Source organism: Ornithorhynchus anatinus, chromosome 11 (genome assembly GCF_004115215.2).
Source record: "Ornithorhynchus anatinus isolate Pmale09 chromosome 11, mOrnAna1.pri.v4, whole genome shotgun sequence".
NCBI lineage: Eukaryota > Metazoa > Chordata > Mammalia > Monotremata > Ornithorhynchidae > Ornithorhynchus > Ornithorhynchus anatinus.
The window spans coordinates 15,696,359-15,711,499 of record NC_041738.1 but is presented as its reverse complement, the minus strand read 5'-3'; the positions used below and the strand labels follow the sequence as shown (position 1 = coordinate 15,711,499).

Here is a 15,141-nt window from a genome sequence, read left to right as displayed (position 1 = left end):
TGTGCCAAGGACTGCTCTAAGAGCTAGGGTAGATACAAGCTGATCAGATTGGACATGGGGTGCTCAGTCTTAATCCCCATTTTACAGGTGAGGTAACTGAGGCACAGAAAAGTCAAGTGACTTACCCAAGGTGACACAGCAAACTCGTGGTGGAGTCAGAATTAGAACCCAGGTCCTTCTGACTCCCCGGCCCATGCTCTATCCACTGGGAATCAGAGGATGTGGGTTCTGATCCTGGCTCTGCCACTTTCATTCATTCATTCGATCCCATTTATTGAGCGCTTACTGTGTACAGAGCGCTGTACAGAGCGCTTGGAAAATACAGTTCAGCAGCAAAGAGAGGCAATATCTGCCCACATAGGGCTCGCTGTCTAGAAGGGGCAAGACAGACTTCAAAACAAGTAAATGGGCATCAGTGGCGTCAATATAAATAAATAGAATTACAGATAAGATGCACATAGAAACAAGTAAACAGGCACTTGTCTCATAAGCCTGGAAGCTTGCATGGGATAGCGACCGTGTCCAGCCTGACTGTCTCGTATCTCTCCTAGTGCTTAACAGAGTGGCTAGCCCATAGTAAGTGCTTAACATTGTCTCTCTTTATTGCTGTATCGTACTCTCCCAAGCGCTTAGTGCAGTGCTCTGCCCACAGTAAGCGCTCAATAAATACGACCGAATGAAATACCATACAAAAAGGTACAGATCCGAGCGCATAGGCAATACGGAAGGGAGAGGGAGTAGGGAAGGTGGGCCTCAGTCAGGGAGGGCCTCCTGGAGGAGATGTGATTTTAGTAAGGCTTTAAGGTGGAGAGAGAGAGATGGTCTGTCCAATAAGAAGCGGGAGGGAGTTACGGGACAGAGGGAGGACGTGGGCAAGGGGTCAGAGGGAAGGGGGGAAGAATGAATGTGGGATTCGATGAGGAGGAAACTAGAAGTGTCGCCGAGTCTGAGGAGGCAGAGTCAAAGCAAACAAGCATGACTGTGAAGCGGCCCAAGTCGGGCCGGCACTTGCCTTTGCGAGCCCTCCACCCTTGGCAGTCTGAGTGGAGGAAGCGCGCTGTGGCCGTGACCCAGGGCTGGAAGTTGATGGTGCCAGCTCGCCGGTCGCGCCTCAATTCCGTCTCTCTGTCAAGGAGGGTGACTGGGGACCTCGTTCCTTCCTGCAAGACTCCCAGAGGGCTAGGGCAGCTTCAGGGTGTGGGCAGACCAGAAGGGCGCCCACGTAGCAGGTTGCGACCAGCCGGAGAGGGAGCCGCCCGAGGCGACAGACTCTCCCCACCCCATCCTGCCCCACCAGGGCAAGGGACCCCCATTGGAGCGGGAAGAAGCCAGGTCCCAGCCAGACGGCAGGAAACACTTCTTCCCTCAACAGAGTTTGAGGGGGAAGCGAGCACAGGGAATCCGTTTCCACGGGAAGTTAGCTGTGTTGTGATAAATGCCAGCAGGCCCCGGAGGGGTGTGGACAGATCTTTGGCCCAGCACCCTGGTGAGAAAGTCAGGAATAGAGTGGGGAGATGAAAAGTTGGAAGGTGTCCAGACTGGGGCACGGGCTTAGCAGCGATGGAGAAGGGAGGACAGGGGTGAAATTGAGAAAGGGCTCTTATAGAATGACCGGGCATTTAAAATTGCACTGGCCCCTTTTTTTAACAGGCACGGCCCCCTCCCCAGTCACACCCGGCCAAGGGGCCAGAGTTTTTCTGGGGACCACGGTGGGAATCCGGGGGGGAATTCTGCCAGCTGGAAGTGCTGGGGTCCGGACCAGCTCCCCCACCATACACCCCCAGAGTAACCAACCCATGCTCTGTCCAGAGTCACGCCAGTCTCACTTTAGGAGCTGGGGCACCCTGACGTTTGGAACGCTATAGCCCTGGCCCCACTCCACAAGGAGAGAAATAAAATCTGCCCTTTCTGTCCCTCTCCTTTAGACTGTGAACTCCTTGTGCACAGGGATCGTGTCTACCGACTATTGAACTGCACTCTCCTGAGGACTTAACACAGGGCTCTGCACAGTCAGCGCTCAATAACGCCACTGATTGATTGGTACCAAAACAGCCGTCCTGTGCTTATTGTTGTATGTGGGTGCAGCTGGTTCCAGCTCCTTCCCACTTCCTTTCGCCTCTGGCTGAGCCAACGTCAGCTCACCGGGAGGAGGTGAGGGATTTTTAGAAGGCTTAAGAAGAGTTAAATAGAGACGAGGATGATCGGTTCATCTTAAGGTAGAAAAGGAAAAATTCCTTTTTTTCCACGGTTAGCAGACTATGTCAGGGGGAATCTGTTACAGGCAGGGAAATAGGGGCTTTCAGGTGTCCTCTTCTCTTCCTCCCCACCCCACGGAAGGGAACCTTGGAACCTGGCCCAGGCCCAAGACTTGGGGAAATATTGGGTCAGGCTTCCCCTCGCTGATGTCCCCGGGGCCCCTTCCCGGTGAAGCTTTGCCAGACCGGGAAGAAAGACCGTAGACGGTCACGTATCCGTTTGGCTCGGGGTCGGGGTGGAGCAGACCGCTCCGCCGTACTACCCCCCTGCCAGGCCGCAGCAGGTAAAAACAAAGTAAAGCCTCCCAACTCCCGCGAGCAAGTGAGGGCCGGAGGTGGAAGTAGCCAAGCGCTTGGGAATCGGAGGGCTTGGAGCCGGCAGGAGGCAGCTCGTCTCGCCCTTTAAACGGTCACAAAACCCCAGAACCGCCAGCCGCTCCGCCGGGCAGTCTCCTGCTTGGAGTTACGCAAATGGAGCTCCAAGAGAAAGCGATCCGAGGTAACGGGTGAAGCAGACGATTTTGTGGTTGATCGATTTCTTGTGGGGTGCGGGGAGCCTGCTGGACCCCAGAGGCGCCGCGCCAAATCAACCCCTCGGAAAACCGGCTGACGGCTTCCTCTCGGGCCTGGGCCGAGGGGGCGGCCTCCCCTCTGCCTGACCCCAGGCTGGAGGATGGCCCGGATGACCCCAGGGAAAGACGGCCACCGAGCCACTGATGGGTTGAGCCTGAGGCTTCGGGAGGGAGCTGGGTGGGGAAGAATGGGGATGGGTGGACTGGGGAGTCGAGGAGAGGTTTGCCCCAAGTTGGCAAGTTTAGACAAGTACATGGTGGCTTGGGGCTTTTCACTGTGGATTCTCTTAAAGGATTCCAGCAGGGATAAGTTTACACACCCTATTGGCCTTTCCCAAGCAGTTAGCGCAATCCTAGGCACCCAGTTGAGTGTCCAATAAATTTCGCCGATGGATTGAAAAACTGGTTTACAATCCATCCCCTCCAGATCTCTGGAAATGGGTCCGCTACCGACAGTCACACACAGGATCACCCCTTTCGAAGAAGTCGGCCCGATGCCCGTTGGGGTGGGCAGCTGTAGGGCTGGGCGGCCGTGGGGCCGGAGGGCTGTGGGACCGGTGGCTGTGGGGCGAGACGGCCGTGGGATCAGACTTCTGTGGGACCGGCAGCTGTGGTGCAGGACGGCTGTGGTCCCGGATAGCTGCGGGACTGGACATTTGCGGGGCCGGCGGCCGTGGGGCCGAGCAACTTTGGAGCCCGGAGGCTGTGGGGGTAGATGAGTGTGGGGCTGGATGGCTGCGGGGATGGCGGCTGTGGGGCAGAATGGTTGTGGGGTAGGATGGTTGTGGGGCAGGACGGGTGTGAAGCAGGACGGTTATGGGGCAGGACAGCTATGGAGCAGGACGGTTGTGGGGCAGGATGGCTGTGGGGCCGGGCGGCTGTGGGGCAGAACGGCTGTAGGGACAGCCGCCGGGGTCCGTGTTCCTTTCGCCTCTGAAGCAGAGAAGCAGCGTGGCTTAGTGGAAAGACCAAGGGCTTGGGAGTCAGAGGTCGGGGTTCGAATCCCGGCTCCGCCACTTATCAGCTGTGTGACTTTGGGCAAGTCACTTCACTTCTCTGGGCCTCAGATACCTTAGCTGTAAAATGGGGATGAAGACTGTGAGCCCCACGTGGGACAATCTGATTACCCTGTATCTACTCCAGCGCTTAGCACACAGTAAGCGCTTAACAAATACTATAATAATAATAACGGGGCCAGTCGTACTGAACCGTTGAGGGAAAACGTCCACTGTCTTTTTCTTCTACGGTGGGGAGAGGGAGCAAAGCCGGCTGTCCTCTGCTCTCCCCCCGACCCCACAGAGCTGACCAGACCGGGCCTCGGGCACACAGTCGGGCCCCACGCAGGCCTCATTTGTCACCCCGGAGGGAAGCCCTCCGCCCCGCCCTTGCCCCCGCCCCTCGCCTCCACACATCCCTCTCCTCTCGGGCACTCGGACAATGAACCCAGTGTCCTGCCCTCCCCCCGCTGCCAGCGCCAGTTCCCCACAGGCCTCAGGAGCCTGGCACGGAGCTCCCTGCCCCTGCCTGCCCTCCTCCCCCCCGCCCCCGTGCTCGTGGCTCTATCTTCTCCCTCTGACCGTCTCCCCCTCCTCCACTCACGTCAGGGCCATCGGGGCTCCCGACAGTCCTCGCATCCCTGCCTGAGGGAGCAAGAGCGGTCCGGACTCAGCCTAGAAGGAGCCCCCAGGACTCCCCCAGCCACAGGGCCACTGATTGGAGAAGGAGGCTCCCAACCTCCAACCACTCCCTTTTCCGGCAGCCCAGGGCGGCCTTCTTCCCCAGCCTTCCTTCCTCAGTCTTCCCCGCTCTCCTCACGCTGCCCCGAGGATGCGAGGGGGCTAGAACCTAAACTGGGCCAGCTTTCCTCCTTTATTTCAAAAATACTACAGTGACGATTATTTGGCCTCCCTCCTTGGCCATCCGCAGCCCGCTTTCTCTCTGCCTGCACAGTGGGGCTGGGCCCCTTTCGCAGCTGCAGCTTCCTGGCTCGGCGGCGGCGCGCACCAGCTCTAACCCCGCTCCCTCCTGTTACAGCTGGTGGGGCGGGCGCAGGCGCCGAAGACCAAAAGCCAGAGCGGCAACTTAGTCCACAGGTTTATTGGGTCACCGGCCACCCCGCCGCCACCACCCCCACCACCAGTAGGGCCACGGGTGCAGGGAGGGGGCCAGCACACTGACGGCGAGAGCGACACGCCGGCAAGGATTGGGGAAGAGGGGGCGGAGGTGGAGAGGGCGGGGTCGGGGGGCAGCGGGAACTGGGGGGGCGCCTGGGTGCTTTGCCGTCGGGACATGCAGCTGGGTGGGAAGTGGCTGATCCCTGACCTTTACTCAAGGGCAGGGGCCCCCTGAGAAGAGGGAGATGGGTGTGGGACGGGGACCAGGGGGGAGAGGGTGCGTATGTCTGTGTGCGCATCTGTGCGGGTGTGCCCCCAGAGACTCCTGTGTCCTGGGCTTTCTCTGCTCTCCACGCCATCCCGACCGGGCCCCATCCCAAATTGCGGGGCCGGGTCGGGCGGGGGGTGCCGGGCAGGGGCTGCCGGGCCGGGGACGGTCGGCAGGGAGGGTCTGGAGCTTCAGTGGGAGTGGTGGAAGCTTGGGGATCGCAGGCCGGATGGACTAAGGTGGATGGGCCCCAGCCCGGGGTGGAGAGTCACTGCGGGGAGGCTGAGGAGCGAAGGAGGAGGAAGAGGAGAAGGAGGAGAAGGAGGAGGAGGAGGAGGAGGAGGGCGGGAATCCTCTCACATGACAGAGCAGCTCTTGGCTCGGTCCTTGCGCCCCTCGGCCTCCCCGTCTAAGTCCGTCCGGACGGCCAAGGGCAGCTGGGACGTCCGCTTCAGTCCCCGGCGCGAATCACTGCGCTTCAGCTGCTTGTGCGTGCGGCCGAGCGAGGCCAGGGTGGCCACGTGGAACACGTCCCGCACGCTGCGCTCCGACGCCTTCGACGAGCACTCCACGTAGGCCACCGCCCCCGCCTCCCGCGCCAGAGCGCTGCCCTGCGGAGACACGGGGCAGGCCGCAGGCTGGCGGAGGCTGGGCGTGGGGGCAGCCCGGTGGGGGACTGGACTTGGGGCAAGCTGGGGGGATGGATATAGGTAGGCTGGGGGTGGAAGGGAGATGGATGGGGCAACCGGGGGGGACTGGACACGGGGCAGAGCAGGGGGAATGGGCACAGGGCAACCGGGGGAGCAGGACAGGAGGCATGCCAGGGGGCTGGATACAGCGCAGGCCAGAGCGGAGACAGGCATGGGGCAACGGGAGGGAGCTAGCCACAGGCAGGCCAGGAGCGGGGGCTGGACATGGGGCAAGTCGAGGTTGGGGGACTGGACCTGGGCAGTCCGGGGGAGGGGGCTGAACACGGGGCAGGCCAGGGGGAAGGAGATGGGGCAACCGGGGGGATGGACACAGGGCAGGTGGGGTTGGGGGGACAGGCATGGAACAACTAGGGGGTCTGGATATGAGGCAGGCCAGGAGGCTGGACACAGGGAAGGCCCACGGGGGCTGGACACGGGGCAACTGTGGGAGTTCAGTTCTGATTCCCCTTCTATTCTCCATCTACAACACCTCCCTTAGAGAACTCATTCTCTCCCATGGCTTCAACTACCACCTCTATGCAGATGATCCCCAAATCTCCATCTCCAGCTCTGATCTCTCTCCCTCTCTCCAGTCTCTCACCTCCTCCTGCCTTCAAGACACCTCTACTCGGATGTTCTCCCGTCACTTCAAACTTTAGATCTCCAGAACAGAGCTCTTTATCTTCCTAGCCAAACCCTGACATTCTCATCACTGTAGACAGCGCCACCAACCTTCCCGACTCACGAGCCCGTAACCTTGGCGTTATCCTTGACTCCTGTCTCTCATTCAACCCACGTATTCAGTCCATCACTAAATCCTGTCGGTTCAGCGGTCACAACATCACTAAAATCCACCCTTTTCTCTCCAACCAGAGGGCTACCGCTTTAATCCAAGCACTTATCCTATCCTGCCTTGATGACTGTACCAGCCTTCTTGCTGACTTCCCGGCCTTCTGTCTCTCCCGCTCCAGGCCGTACTTTCCTCTGGCCGTACTTCCCTCTACTGCCTGGATCATTTTCCTACAAAAACCTTCACTCCATGTTTCCCCACTCCTCAAGAACCTCCACTGGTTGCCCAACCACCTCTGCGTCAAACAAAAATTCCTTATCAATGGCTTTAAAGCCCTCAATCACCTTTCCCCTTTCCTACCTCACTTTGCTACTCTCCGACTACAACCGAGCCCACACACTTCACTCCTTTAATGCTAACCTTCTCACTGTACCTTTATCACGTCTATCTCGCCGCGGACCTCTTGCCCACACCCTGCCTCTGGTCTGGAACACCCTCCCTCCTCGTATCTGACAGACAATTACTCTCCTCCCGTTCACAGCCTGATTGAAGGCTCATTCATGCAATTCATTCAATTGTATTTATTGAACGCTTACTGTGTGCAAAGAACTGTGCTCAGCGCTTACATCTCCTCCAAGAGGTGTCCCCGGACTAAGCCTTCTTTTCTTTTCCTTCAACTCCGTTTGGCCTTGCTCCCTTTATTCATCCCCCGTCCCAGCCCCATATTATGTGCAAATCTGTAATTTATTAATCTATATTAATGTCTGTCTACCCCTCTAGACTGTCAGCTCGTTTTGGGCATGGAATGTGTCTCTTACATTGTACTCACCCAAGTGGTTCGAACAGTGCTCTGCACACAAGAAGCACTCAATAAATACAATTGACTGACTGATTAGGCAGGTCTAGGGGCTGGACACGGGACAGGTTGGGGATGCTGGAAATGGGGCAACTTCACAAGGCAGGCTTGGGGGCTGAACACAAGGCAGGATGGGGGGCTGAACCTGACGCAGGCCAGGGGCTGGACACAAGATAGGTTGGGGGGGGACTGGACAGAAGGCAGGTCAGGGGGCAACCAGGGGGGATGAACACAGGGCAGGCCGGGAGAGCTGGATATGGGGCAAGTTGGGGGACCGGACATGAGGCAGGCCAGGGAGGGCTGGACATGGGGAAGGCTGGGGAAGCTGGAGGGGGGGCAGGCCGGAGGGGTTGGACATGGGGTGGCTCGGCCTCGGGGCGGGCCAGGGAATCTGGACATGAGGCCAGGCCAGGGGGCTGGATAGGGGGCAGGCCGGGGGGTTGGACACAGGACAGGTCAGGGGGGCTGGATATGGAACGGGCTGGATATGGGGCAGGCCAGGGGAGCTGGACATGGGCAGGCCAGGGGGATAGACAGAACAGAAAGAGGAGGGCTGTACATGGGGCAAGCTGGGGGTGCTGGACCCAGAACAGAAAGGAGATGGCTGGATATGGGGCAGGCTGGGGGTACTGGATGTGGGGCAGGCTGGGGGAGCTGGGTATGGCGTAAGCTGGACATGGAGCTGGGTACGGGCAGGATGGGGGGGCTGGACACGGGGTAAGCTGGACATGAAGTAGGCCAGTGGAGCTGGACACAGAACTTAAAGGGGAGGGCTGGAACCAGGTCCAGGGTGGGGTGCTGGGCATGGGACAGACAGGGGAGGGCCGGACATGGGGCAGGCTGGGGGTTGCAGAATACAGGGCAGGCTGGGGGTGGGGGTGAGGGAGGATCAGGCTGCGGGGGAGGCCCAAACCAGGAAGGAGCCCCAGCGGTGGCACTCAAGCCCACCAGACCCCTGGCCCCAATGCCCAGACGGACATGCCCCCGGACACACCCACAGACGATGCGCGCACGGGACTGGATGGGGACAGACAAGGTGGAAACCAGACACGTGACCCGTGGCTACCCTGCAAGGGCTTTGGGTCCAACGGGGGGCAGGACTCACCTGCTCGTGTGTGACGGGGATGAGCCGGTGTTTGGACAGCTCCCGCAGGGTGGCCAGGTCTGTCCTCATGTCCAGCTTGCAGCCGACCAGGACCACCTTGGCACTGGGACAAAACTCCTGGGTTTCTCCCTGCCACTAGGAGAGAAAGGGACCTATGAGGGGCCTATGAGTAAGCCTACGGGGGCAGGGGCCCTTGGCTCTCGAGCGGTAGGTCGGTGACCCGCTGGGGCCAAAAGGGAGACGACAGGGATCAGGAAAGAGACAGTGGTGGCCAGGAGAGAGACGGTGGGGACCAGGAGAGAGAGGGTGAGGACCAGGAGAGGGAAGGAGGGGACCAGGAGAGAGACGACAGGGGTCGAGAGAGACGGAGGGGGCCAGGAGAGAGGCGATGGGGCCCGAGAGAGAGACGTTGGGGCCCGAGAGAGAGACCGTGGGTCCCGAGAGAGAGTTGGTGGGGGCCAAAAGGGGACATGGGACAGCAGGGAGAGTGGATGAGAAGGGGATGGAAAGTGTGGCGTGGCACTCGTGACCCTAAAGAGAGCCAGGCCGCTCCCCCAACTTGTGCTCCGCTTCCCAGCTCCAGCCCTGGAACCCTGCGTCTCTCCCCCTCTCCCCTCCAGCTGGTCCGTCTCTCCCAGGCCCCCCGGGACAGAGCGGCCTTCGGGTCCTTCCTCCGGTCCGGTCCCCGCTGTCTCAGACCACTCCCGACTTCTCTGCCGGCGGCCGCGTTCGGGGAGGGTGGGCGGTGGGGGGACGACCCCGTCGTGATAACGTTGGTATCTGTTAAGCGCTTACTATGTGCGGAGCACTGTTCTAAGCGCTGGGGTGGATCCAGGGTCATCAGCTCGTCCCTCGTGAGGCTCACGGTTAATCCCCATTTTACCGATGAGGTGACCGAGGCACAGAGAAGTTAAGTGACCTGCCCACCGTCACACAGCTGACAAGTGGCAGAGCCGGGATTGGAACCCATGACCTCCGACTCCGAAGCCCGAGCTCTTTCCACTGAGCCCCGCTGCTTCTCATCCAGCTCCCGGCCGCACACCCACCTTTTTGAGGACACTGTCCAGCGTCTCCGGGCGGCTGATGTCAAAGCAGATGAGAACGGCGTCCGAGTCGGGGTAGGCCAGCGGCCGGACGTTATCGTAGTAGGACGAGCCTGGGGGAGCGGGGACCTGAGTCACCGGGGGAGTCGAGGAGGGCGAGACCGACCCGACCCGACCCCCGGGAGCCAGTCCACGGTGATGTCGCGACAGTGAATGGTGACGGTGGAAGTTCCGGACCGCCTCTCTCGCTTCACCCCCCCCACCTCCACCTGACCCCCGCCGCCACCTTCCTGAGAAGTCGAGGGTCATCAGGGGTCGGTCGACGGGTCCACCCGGCCGCGGGGAGGCCCAACGGGGGTCCGAGGCAGAGCCGAGGGGTAAATCGGGGCCCCCTCTCCCGGGGTCTAGGAGGAGGAAGGGGGGGACCCCGGCTGTCTCCGGTCCGACCCTTCATCCTTCTGACCCCCGTCGTCGGCCGTAGGGTTCGACCCCCGGGGCGGGGGACTCGGCCCCCTCCGGGCGGCCGGGTCCAGGCGCTGGGGAGGGGTCGGGGGTTCGGGGGGCGGTACCCGAGGTGTCCCACATGTTGAGCTCGATGCGCCGCTTGTCGATCTCGAAGCTGGCGGTGTAGTTCTCGAAGACTGTGGGGACGTAGTTCTGCGGACGCGGTCAGCGGTCAGCCCGGGCCCGGCCGGCCCCCCCGGGCCAGCCCCCCGCCCCCGGCCCCCGGCCCCCGGCCCCCGGCGCGGTCCCGCGCGGTGCGGTCCGGTCCGGTGCGGTGCGGTCCGGTCCGGGGGGTTTGGTGTGCGCGCTCACCCCCGGGAAGGCGTCCTTGGCGAAGACCTGCAGCAGCGCCGTCTTGCCGCACTCGGCGTCCCCGACCACCACGATCTTGCAGCGGCCGCTCTGCCCTTCCATGGCTCCGGCTAGGCGCCGGCCCCCGAGCCCCCGGCCCCCGAGCCCGCCGCCCGGCCCGCCTCCTCCGCCGCTCCCGCAGCCGCTGCCGCAATCGCTGCCAACGACGGCTGGGACGCCGACACCGACACCGGCATCTCCCGGCCCCCCTCCGCCCCTCCTCCGCCCCCGCCCGACCCACCGACACACGGACAGACACACCGACCGCCCGCCCGCCCGCCCCTTCGCCGCCCGGCCCCGCCCCCCCCCACCGCCCTCAAGCCCCTCCCCCTCCCCAGTCCCCGCCCCTCCGCCGGCCCCCGGGGCCCCGGGCCCCGCCCGCCCGCCCCCCATCCCCATCCCCATCCCCATCCCCATCCCCGCCCGCCCCGGCCAGGGGAAGAGGGAGCGGGGAGGGATGGAGCCTCGGGATGCAGGCACAGGCAGGCGCAGGCACAGGCCACAGGCAGGCAGCGGGCCCCGCCCCCTAGCGGCCTTCCTGGGGAATTCTTGGAGGAGGAGGTGGCGGCGGCGGCGGGCGGGGCGGGGGCGGGGCGGGCCGGCGGCGGGGCCCGCCTTCCCCTCGGCCACGCGCGGCGGGAAATGATGCGGGGCGGGGGAGCGCGCGGGGGCCGCTCCGCCGGCCTCCCTCCCGGCCCCCTTTCCCGTCCCCCTTGTCCGGGAAAACTTTGGCCTCGGCTCGGATCGGCTCGGCTCGGCTCGGCTCGGGCGGCGGCGCCCTCTGGCGGCCCCTGGCGGGAAGGCGTGAGAAGGGAGCGCGGGGGTCCCAACCCGCTCCGGCCCCGCAGGGCCCCACCTCATCGCACCGCACAGCACCCCACCGGCACCGCGCCGCACCGGCTTCGTCTGCCGGATCGCCGCGGCCGGCCGGGCCCCCCCAGACCCCCGACTAGGTTCCGGGGGCCGGGCATCTTCGGGCTGACGGTTGAAACACCGACCTTGCCGACCGTCGGGGTGGGGGCGCGGTGTCCTCGGGCCCCCCGCTCCCCCGGGTGGGTTGGTCGGGGACGGGCGGGGCGGGGCGGGGGGGGGCGCCGTGGCCCCTTTAAATCGTACCGCGCCGGAGACGCCCGCCCTCCGCCTTTCCCTTCCCTGTGCCGCCGCCCCTTTCGGACTCCCGGACTCCGAGCTTTTTTCACCCCGCGCCGCGCCGGTCCTCCGTCGGTCGGTGGGTCGGTGGGTCGGTGCCAGCCGCGCGCCCCCCGACCATGTCTGCGGCGGGGGAGGCGGGACCCCCGCCCCGGCCCGAGGCCCCCGAGGCCCCCGAGGCCCCCGAGCCGCCCCCCGCGGCCGAGGCGGCCCCCGGCCCGACCCTGCGCTGCCTCGTGCTGTCGGGCTTCGGCGGCTACGACAAAGTGAAGCTGCAGAGTCGGGCGGCCCTGCCCGCCCCCGGCCCGGCCAGCTGACCGTCCGCGTCCGGGCCTGCGGACTCAACTTCGCCGATCTCCTGGCCCGCCAGGGCCTCTACGACCGGCTGCCTCCGCTGCCGCTGACCCCGGGCATGGAGGCGGCCGGCGCGTAAGGGCGGTGGGCGACGGGGTCAGCGACCGCAAGGTGAGCGCCCGGGGCGGAGGGGCGGAGGGGCGGAGGGGGTCTCGCAGCCCCCGGGGCCGCGATCGGACTGACCCCCTGATCCCGCGGCAGGGGGCGGGGGCGGGGGGGCGGCCCGGGGAGTGACCCTCCCCGCCCCCGCCGCCCCATCCCGCTGCAGAAAAACACAATGGAGCGTCCGTGCGCATGCGCGCCGCGGGGTCTTGCGCCTCCGCCCGTCGGGTTGGGGTCTGGGTTCGGATTCGGCTCCGGGTCCAGCTCCGCTCCCCCCCGCCCATCCCGCGCCCCCGGATTCCGCCCAGGGAGATGCCGGAGGAAAAAGGGGAAACATCTGGTGCCGCCCCCGCCGGCCTCGTCCCCGGCGAGCGGGACTGCGCGGCCCCCCCCGCCCGGCCCGGCCCGCCCGGCCCGGCTCGGCTCGTCGGCCAGGGGCGCCCGGGCCCGGCTGCCTCGATGCCCTGCCGCCCCGCCGGCGAGGGCAAAAGCCCCCTGGGGCGGGCCCGACGTCTGGGCACGGAGAGGACAGCGAGTCAGGCCAGACCTACCGCGCGTTAGGCCTCGAGGAACTGTAATAATCCTAATAATGATATTTGTTAAGAGCTTACTATGGGCTGTGCGCTGTTCTGAGCGCCGGGGTACAGACGAGGTCCCACGAGGGACTCACGGTCTTGATCCCCATTTGACAGATGAGGGAACTGAGGCTCAGAGGAGTGAAGTGATCTGCCCAAAGTCACACGACTGACAGGTGGCGGAGCCGGGATTAGAACCCACAGACCTCTGACTCCCGAGCCCGGGCTCTTTCCACTGAGCTGCTCTCCGAGTGGAGGCTGTATGTAACGGCCTCCTCCCTTCCCCTCATCTTCCTAACCGGCCCCCTCCCGCCCCAGGAAGGTGACCGCGTCCTGGTCCTGGCCCGCTCCGGCCTGTGGCAGGAGGAGGTGACCGTCCCGGCCAACCAGACCTTCCTGATGCCCGAGAACATGACTTTTGAGGAGGCGGCGGCCCTGCTGGTCAACTACATCACGGCCTACATGGTGCTGTTTGACTTCGGTCACCTGCGCCCGGGCCACAGCGTCCTGGTGCACATGGCCGCAGGTACTGCCCCCCGTCCCCATGTCCGCCGCCGGCTTCTCCCGTGGGGATTCCATAGAGACCTGCCATCGTTTTCCCTCCCGATTTGGATGGAGTTAAGGGCCACCCGACCATCCAGGGGATTCCCCGGCCTGCAGCCCTTCCCCCGGCCTCCCTTGGACCTGGGCCGCTGCCGGTTGTCGGGGGTTGTGGGGCTCTGGTTTGGATCTTCCCCGGGGTGGGGGTGGGGGTGTAGGAGAGGAGCTGAGACGGCCCCCACCCCCCACGCTGATCCCACATCTGGTGCCTGCAGGCGGGGTGGGCACCGCGGCCATCCAGCTGTGCAAGACGGTGGAGAGAGTGACGGTTTTTGGGACGGCGTCGGCCAGCAAACACGCAGCGCTGCGGGACCACGGGGTGACCCATCCATCGACTACCACACGGTCGATTACGTGGAGGCCATCCGGAAGGTCTCCCCGCAAGGTCTCCCGGGGGCGCCGGCTGCTGGAGGAGGAGGATGGGGCTGGGAGCTGGGCCTAGGTTCTCTCCTCCTCCAATTTGGCTCTGTCCCCTGTTCTCCCCAGGAGTGGACATTGTGCTGGACCCCCTGGGCGGAGCTGACACCGGCAAAGGATTCCACCTCCTGAAGCCAATGGGCAAAATCATCACCTACGGTGGGCTGGGCGGGGGTGGCGGGACCGCGGCGGAGCCGGGGAGGGGGTTGGGTGGGTCTGGAAGTGGGGGTGGAGCCGAGAAAGGGGGCTGGCGTGGGGGGGGGTCCGCCTTCTCTCCCCCGCTCTTCTCCTTCACTCCCCTCCCCCTCCGCCCCCAGGAGCGGCCAACGCGCTGTCCGGCCCTCGGCGGAACCTGCTGACCCTGGCGCGGGTGTGGTGGGGCCAGTTCAGCGTCTCTGCGCTGCAGCTGCTGCAGAGTAACCGCGCCGTGTGCGGCTTCCACCTGGGCTACCTGGACGGGGAGGTGGAGCTGGTCAGTGGCGTGGTGGCCCGCCTGCTGGACCTCTACCGGCAGGGCAGCATCAAGCCTCTCATCGACTCCATCTGGCCCTTCGAGAAGGTGAGAGAGAGCTGCCGCGCTGGGGCTGCCCACCCGCTCCGCACACCGCCCCTCCACCCCCTCCCCCTTCTGCCCGTTGGGCCCGGGCCAGTGCTCATTTCCACCCAAGCAGCTCTGTTGGCCTCAGAAGTGTTTTGAGGACTCGGGAGACACATGCAGCTGCCCACCCCGCCCCCAACCATGCCCTCCTCTCCCCCCCAGGTGACCGATGCCATGCGGCAGATGCAGGAGAAGAAGAACGTGGGCAAAGTCGTGTTGGTGCCCGGCCCGGCCCCTGAGGCGGCCGAGAGTTAGAGGCCGGCGGTGGGCGGGGGTGAGCCGTGTGGCCGGAGCAGAGAGCCAGGGCCCCGCTCAATCTGGCTACCGGGGCTTCCCCCGCCCGCCCCGCTTCCCGGTCGGCACCCGGCAGTGACCGATAGGGAAGTCCAGCTCTGAGGTTTTTCGCTTCGCTCGTGCCAGGGCCATGTGGGGAGCGCCGTGTGGCCGGAGTGCCATTTCCTTGCCCCACTCCCCCCGAGGACTGACCTTCTGGAGGGGGGCGGAAGAGGGGGGTGAAGCTGGGTCCCCCTGGGGGCCCTGACTGCAGGTCGGCTTATCCTCCCCCCATCGCCCTCCCTCTTTGCCAGCCCCACCCGAGTCCTTGTTTACAGAGGTCCGGAGGGGGGAGGCTACCATGGCGGGAACGAACGCTCCAGGCCCTCTCTGGGCACCCACGCTAGCCTCACCTCCACACTGGTCCTCCCCAGCCCCCGCACCGTGCTGCCTTGCGTCCGTGTCAATAAAGCATCCGACTGCCCGTCCTCACCTCTGTGGGTCTGTCCAGCCGCTCGCCGGGGGC

General features: G+C 64.4%; 2 protein-coding genes across 2 annotated transcripts; one reads left to right on the top strand and one right to left on the bottom strand.

Moving 5' to 3' along the window:
- Positions 1-4,903: 4,903 nt before the first annotated feature.
- On the bottom strand, positions 4,904-10,783 carry RND2 (Rho family GTPase 2). The gene is made up of 5 exons (XM_029074720.2): positions 10,509-10,783; positions 10,262-10,349; positions 9,696-9,805; positions 8,650-8,784; positions 4,904-5,820 (listed from the first exon to the last, which is right to left on the bottom strand). The coding sequence occupies exons 1-5, from the start codon at positions 10,608-10,610 to the stop codon at positions 5,566-5,568; spliced, it is 690 nt and encodes a 229-aa protein (XP_028930553.1). The 5' UTR covers positions 10,611-10,783; the 3' UTR covers positions 4,904-5,565.
- A 940-nt stretch (positions 10,784-11,723) lies between these two features.
- Positions 11,724-15,107, top strand: VAT1 (vesicle amine transport 1). The gene is given in 9 exon segments (XM_029074709.2): positions 11,724-11,990; positions 11,993-12,121; positions 12,124-12,161; positions 13,046-13,253; positions 13,543-13,656; positions 13,659-13,712; positions 13,814-13,903; positions 14,062-14,303; positions 14,505-15,107. Coding segments are annotated over 9 exon segments (1,143 nt in total). The 5' UTR covers positions 11,724-11,815; the 3' UTR covers positions 14,598-15,107.
- The last annotated feature ends 34 nt before the right edge of the window (positions 15,108-15,141 follow it).

What these genes read in the sequence shown, in the direction of transcription:
- RND2 (XM_029074720.2), bottom strand. Translation starts at nt 10,610, where the DNA reads ATGGAAGGGCAGAGCGGCCGCTGCAAGATCGTGGTGGTCGGGGACGCC. An exon ending in CAACATGTGGGACACCTCGG is followed by an intron (nt 9,806 to 10,261) that starts GTACCGCCCCCC and finishes CCGCTCCCCCAG; the next exon opens with GCTCGTCCTACTACGATAAC. An exon ending in TGGACAGTGTCCTCAAAAAG is followed by an intron (nt 8,785 to 9,695) that starts GTGGGTGTGCGG and finishes TTTCTCTCCTAG; the next exon opens with TGGCAGGGAGAAACCCAGGA.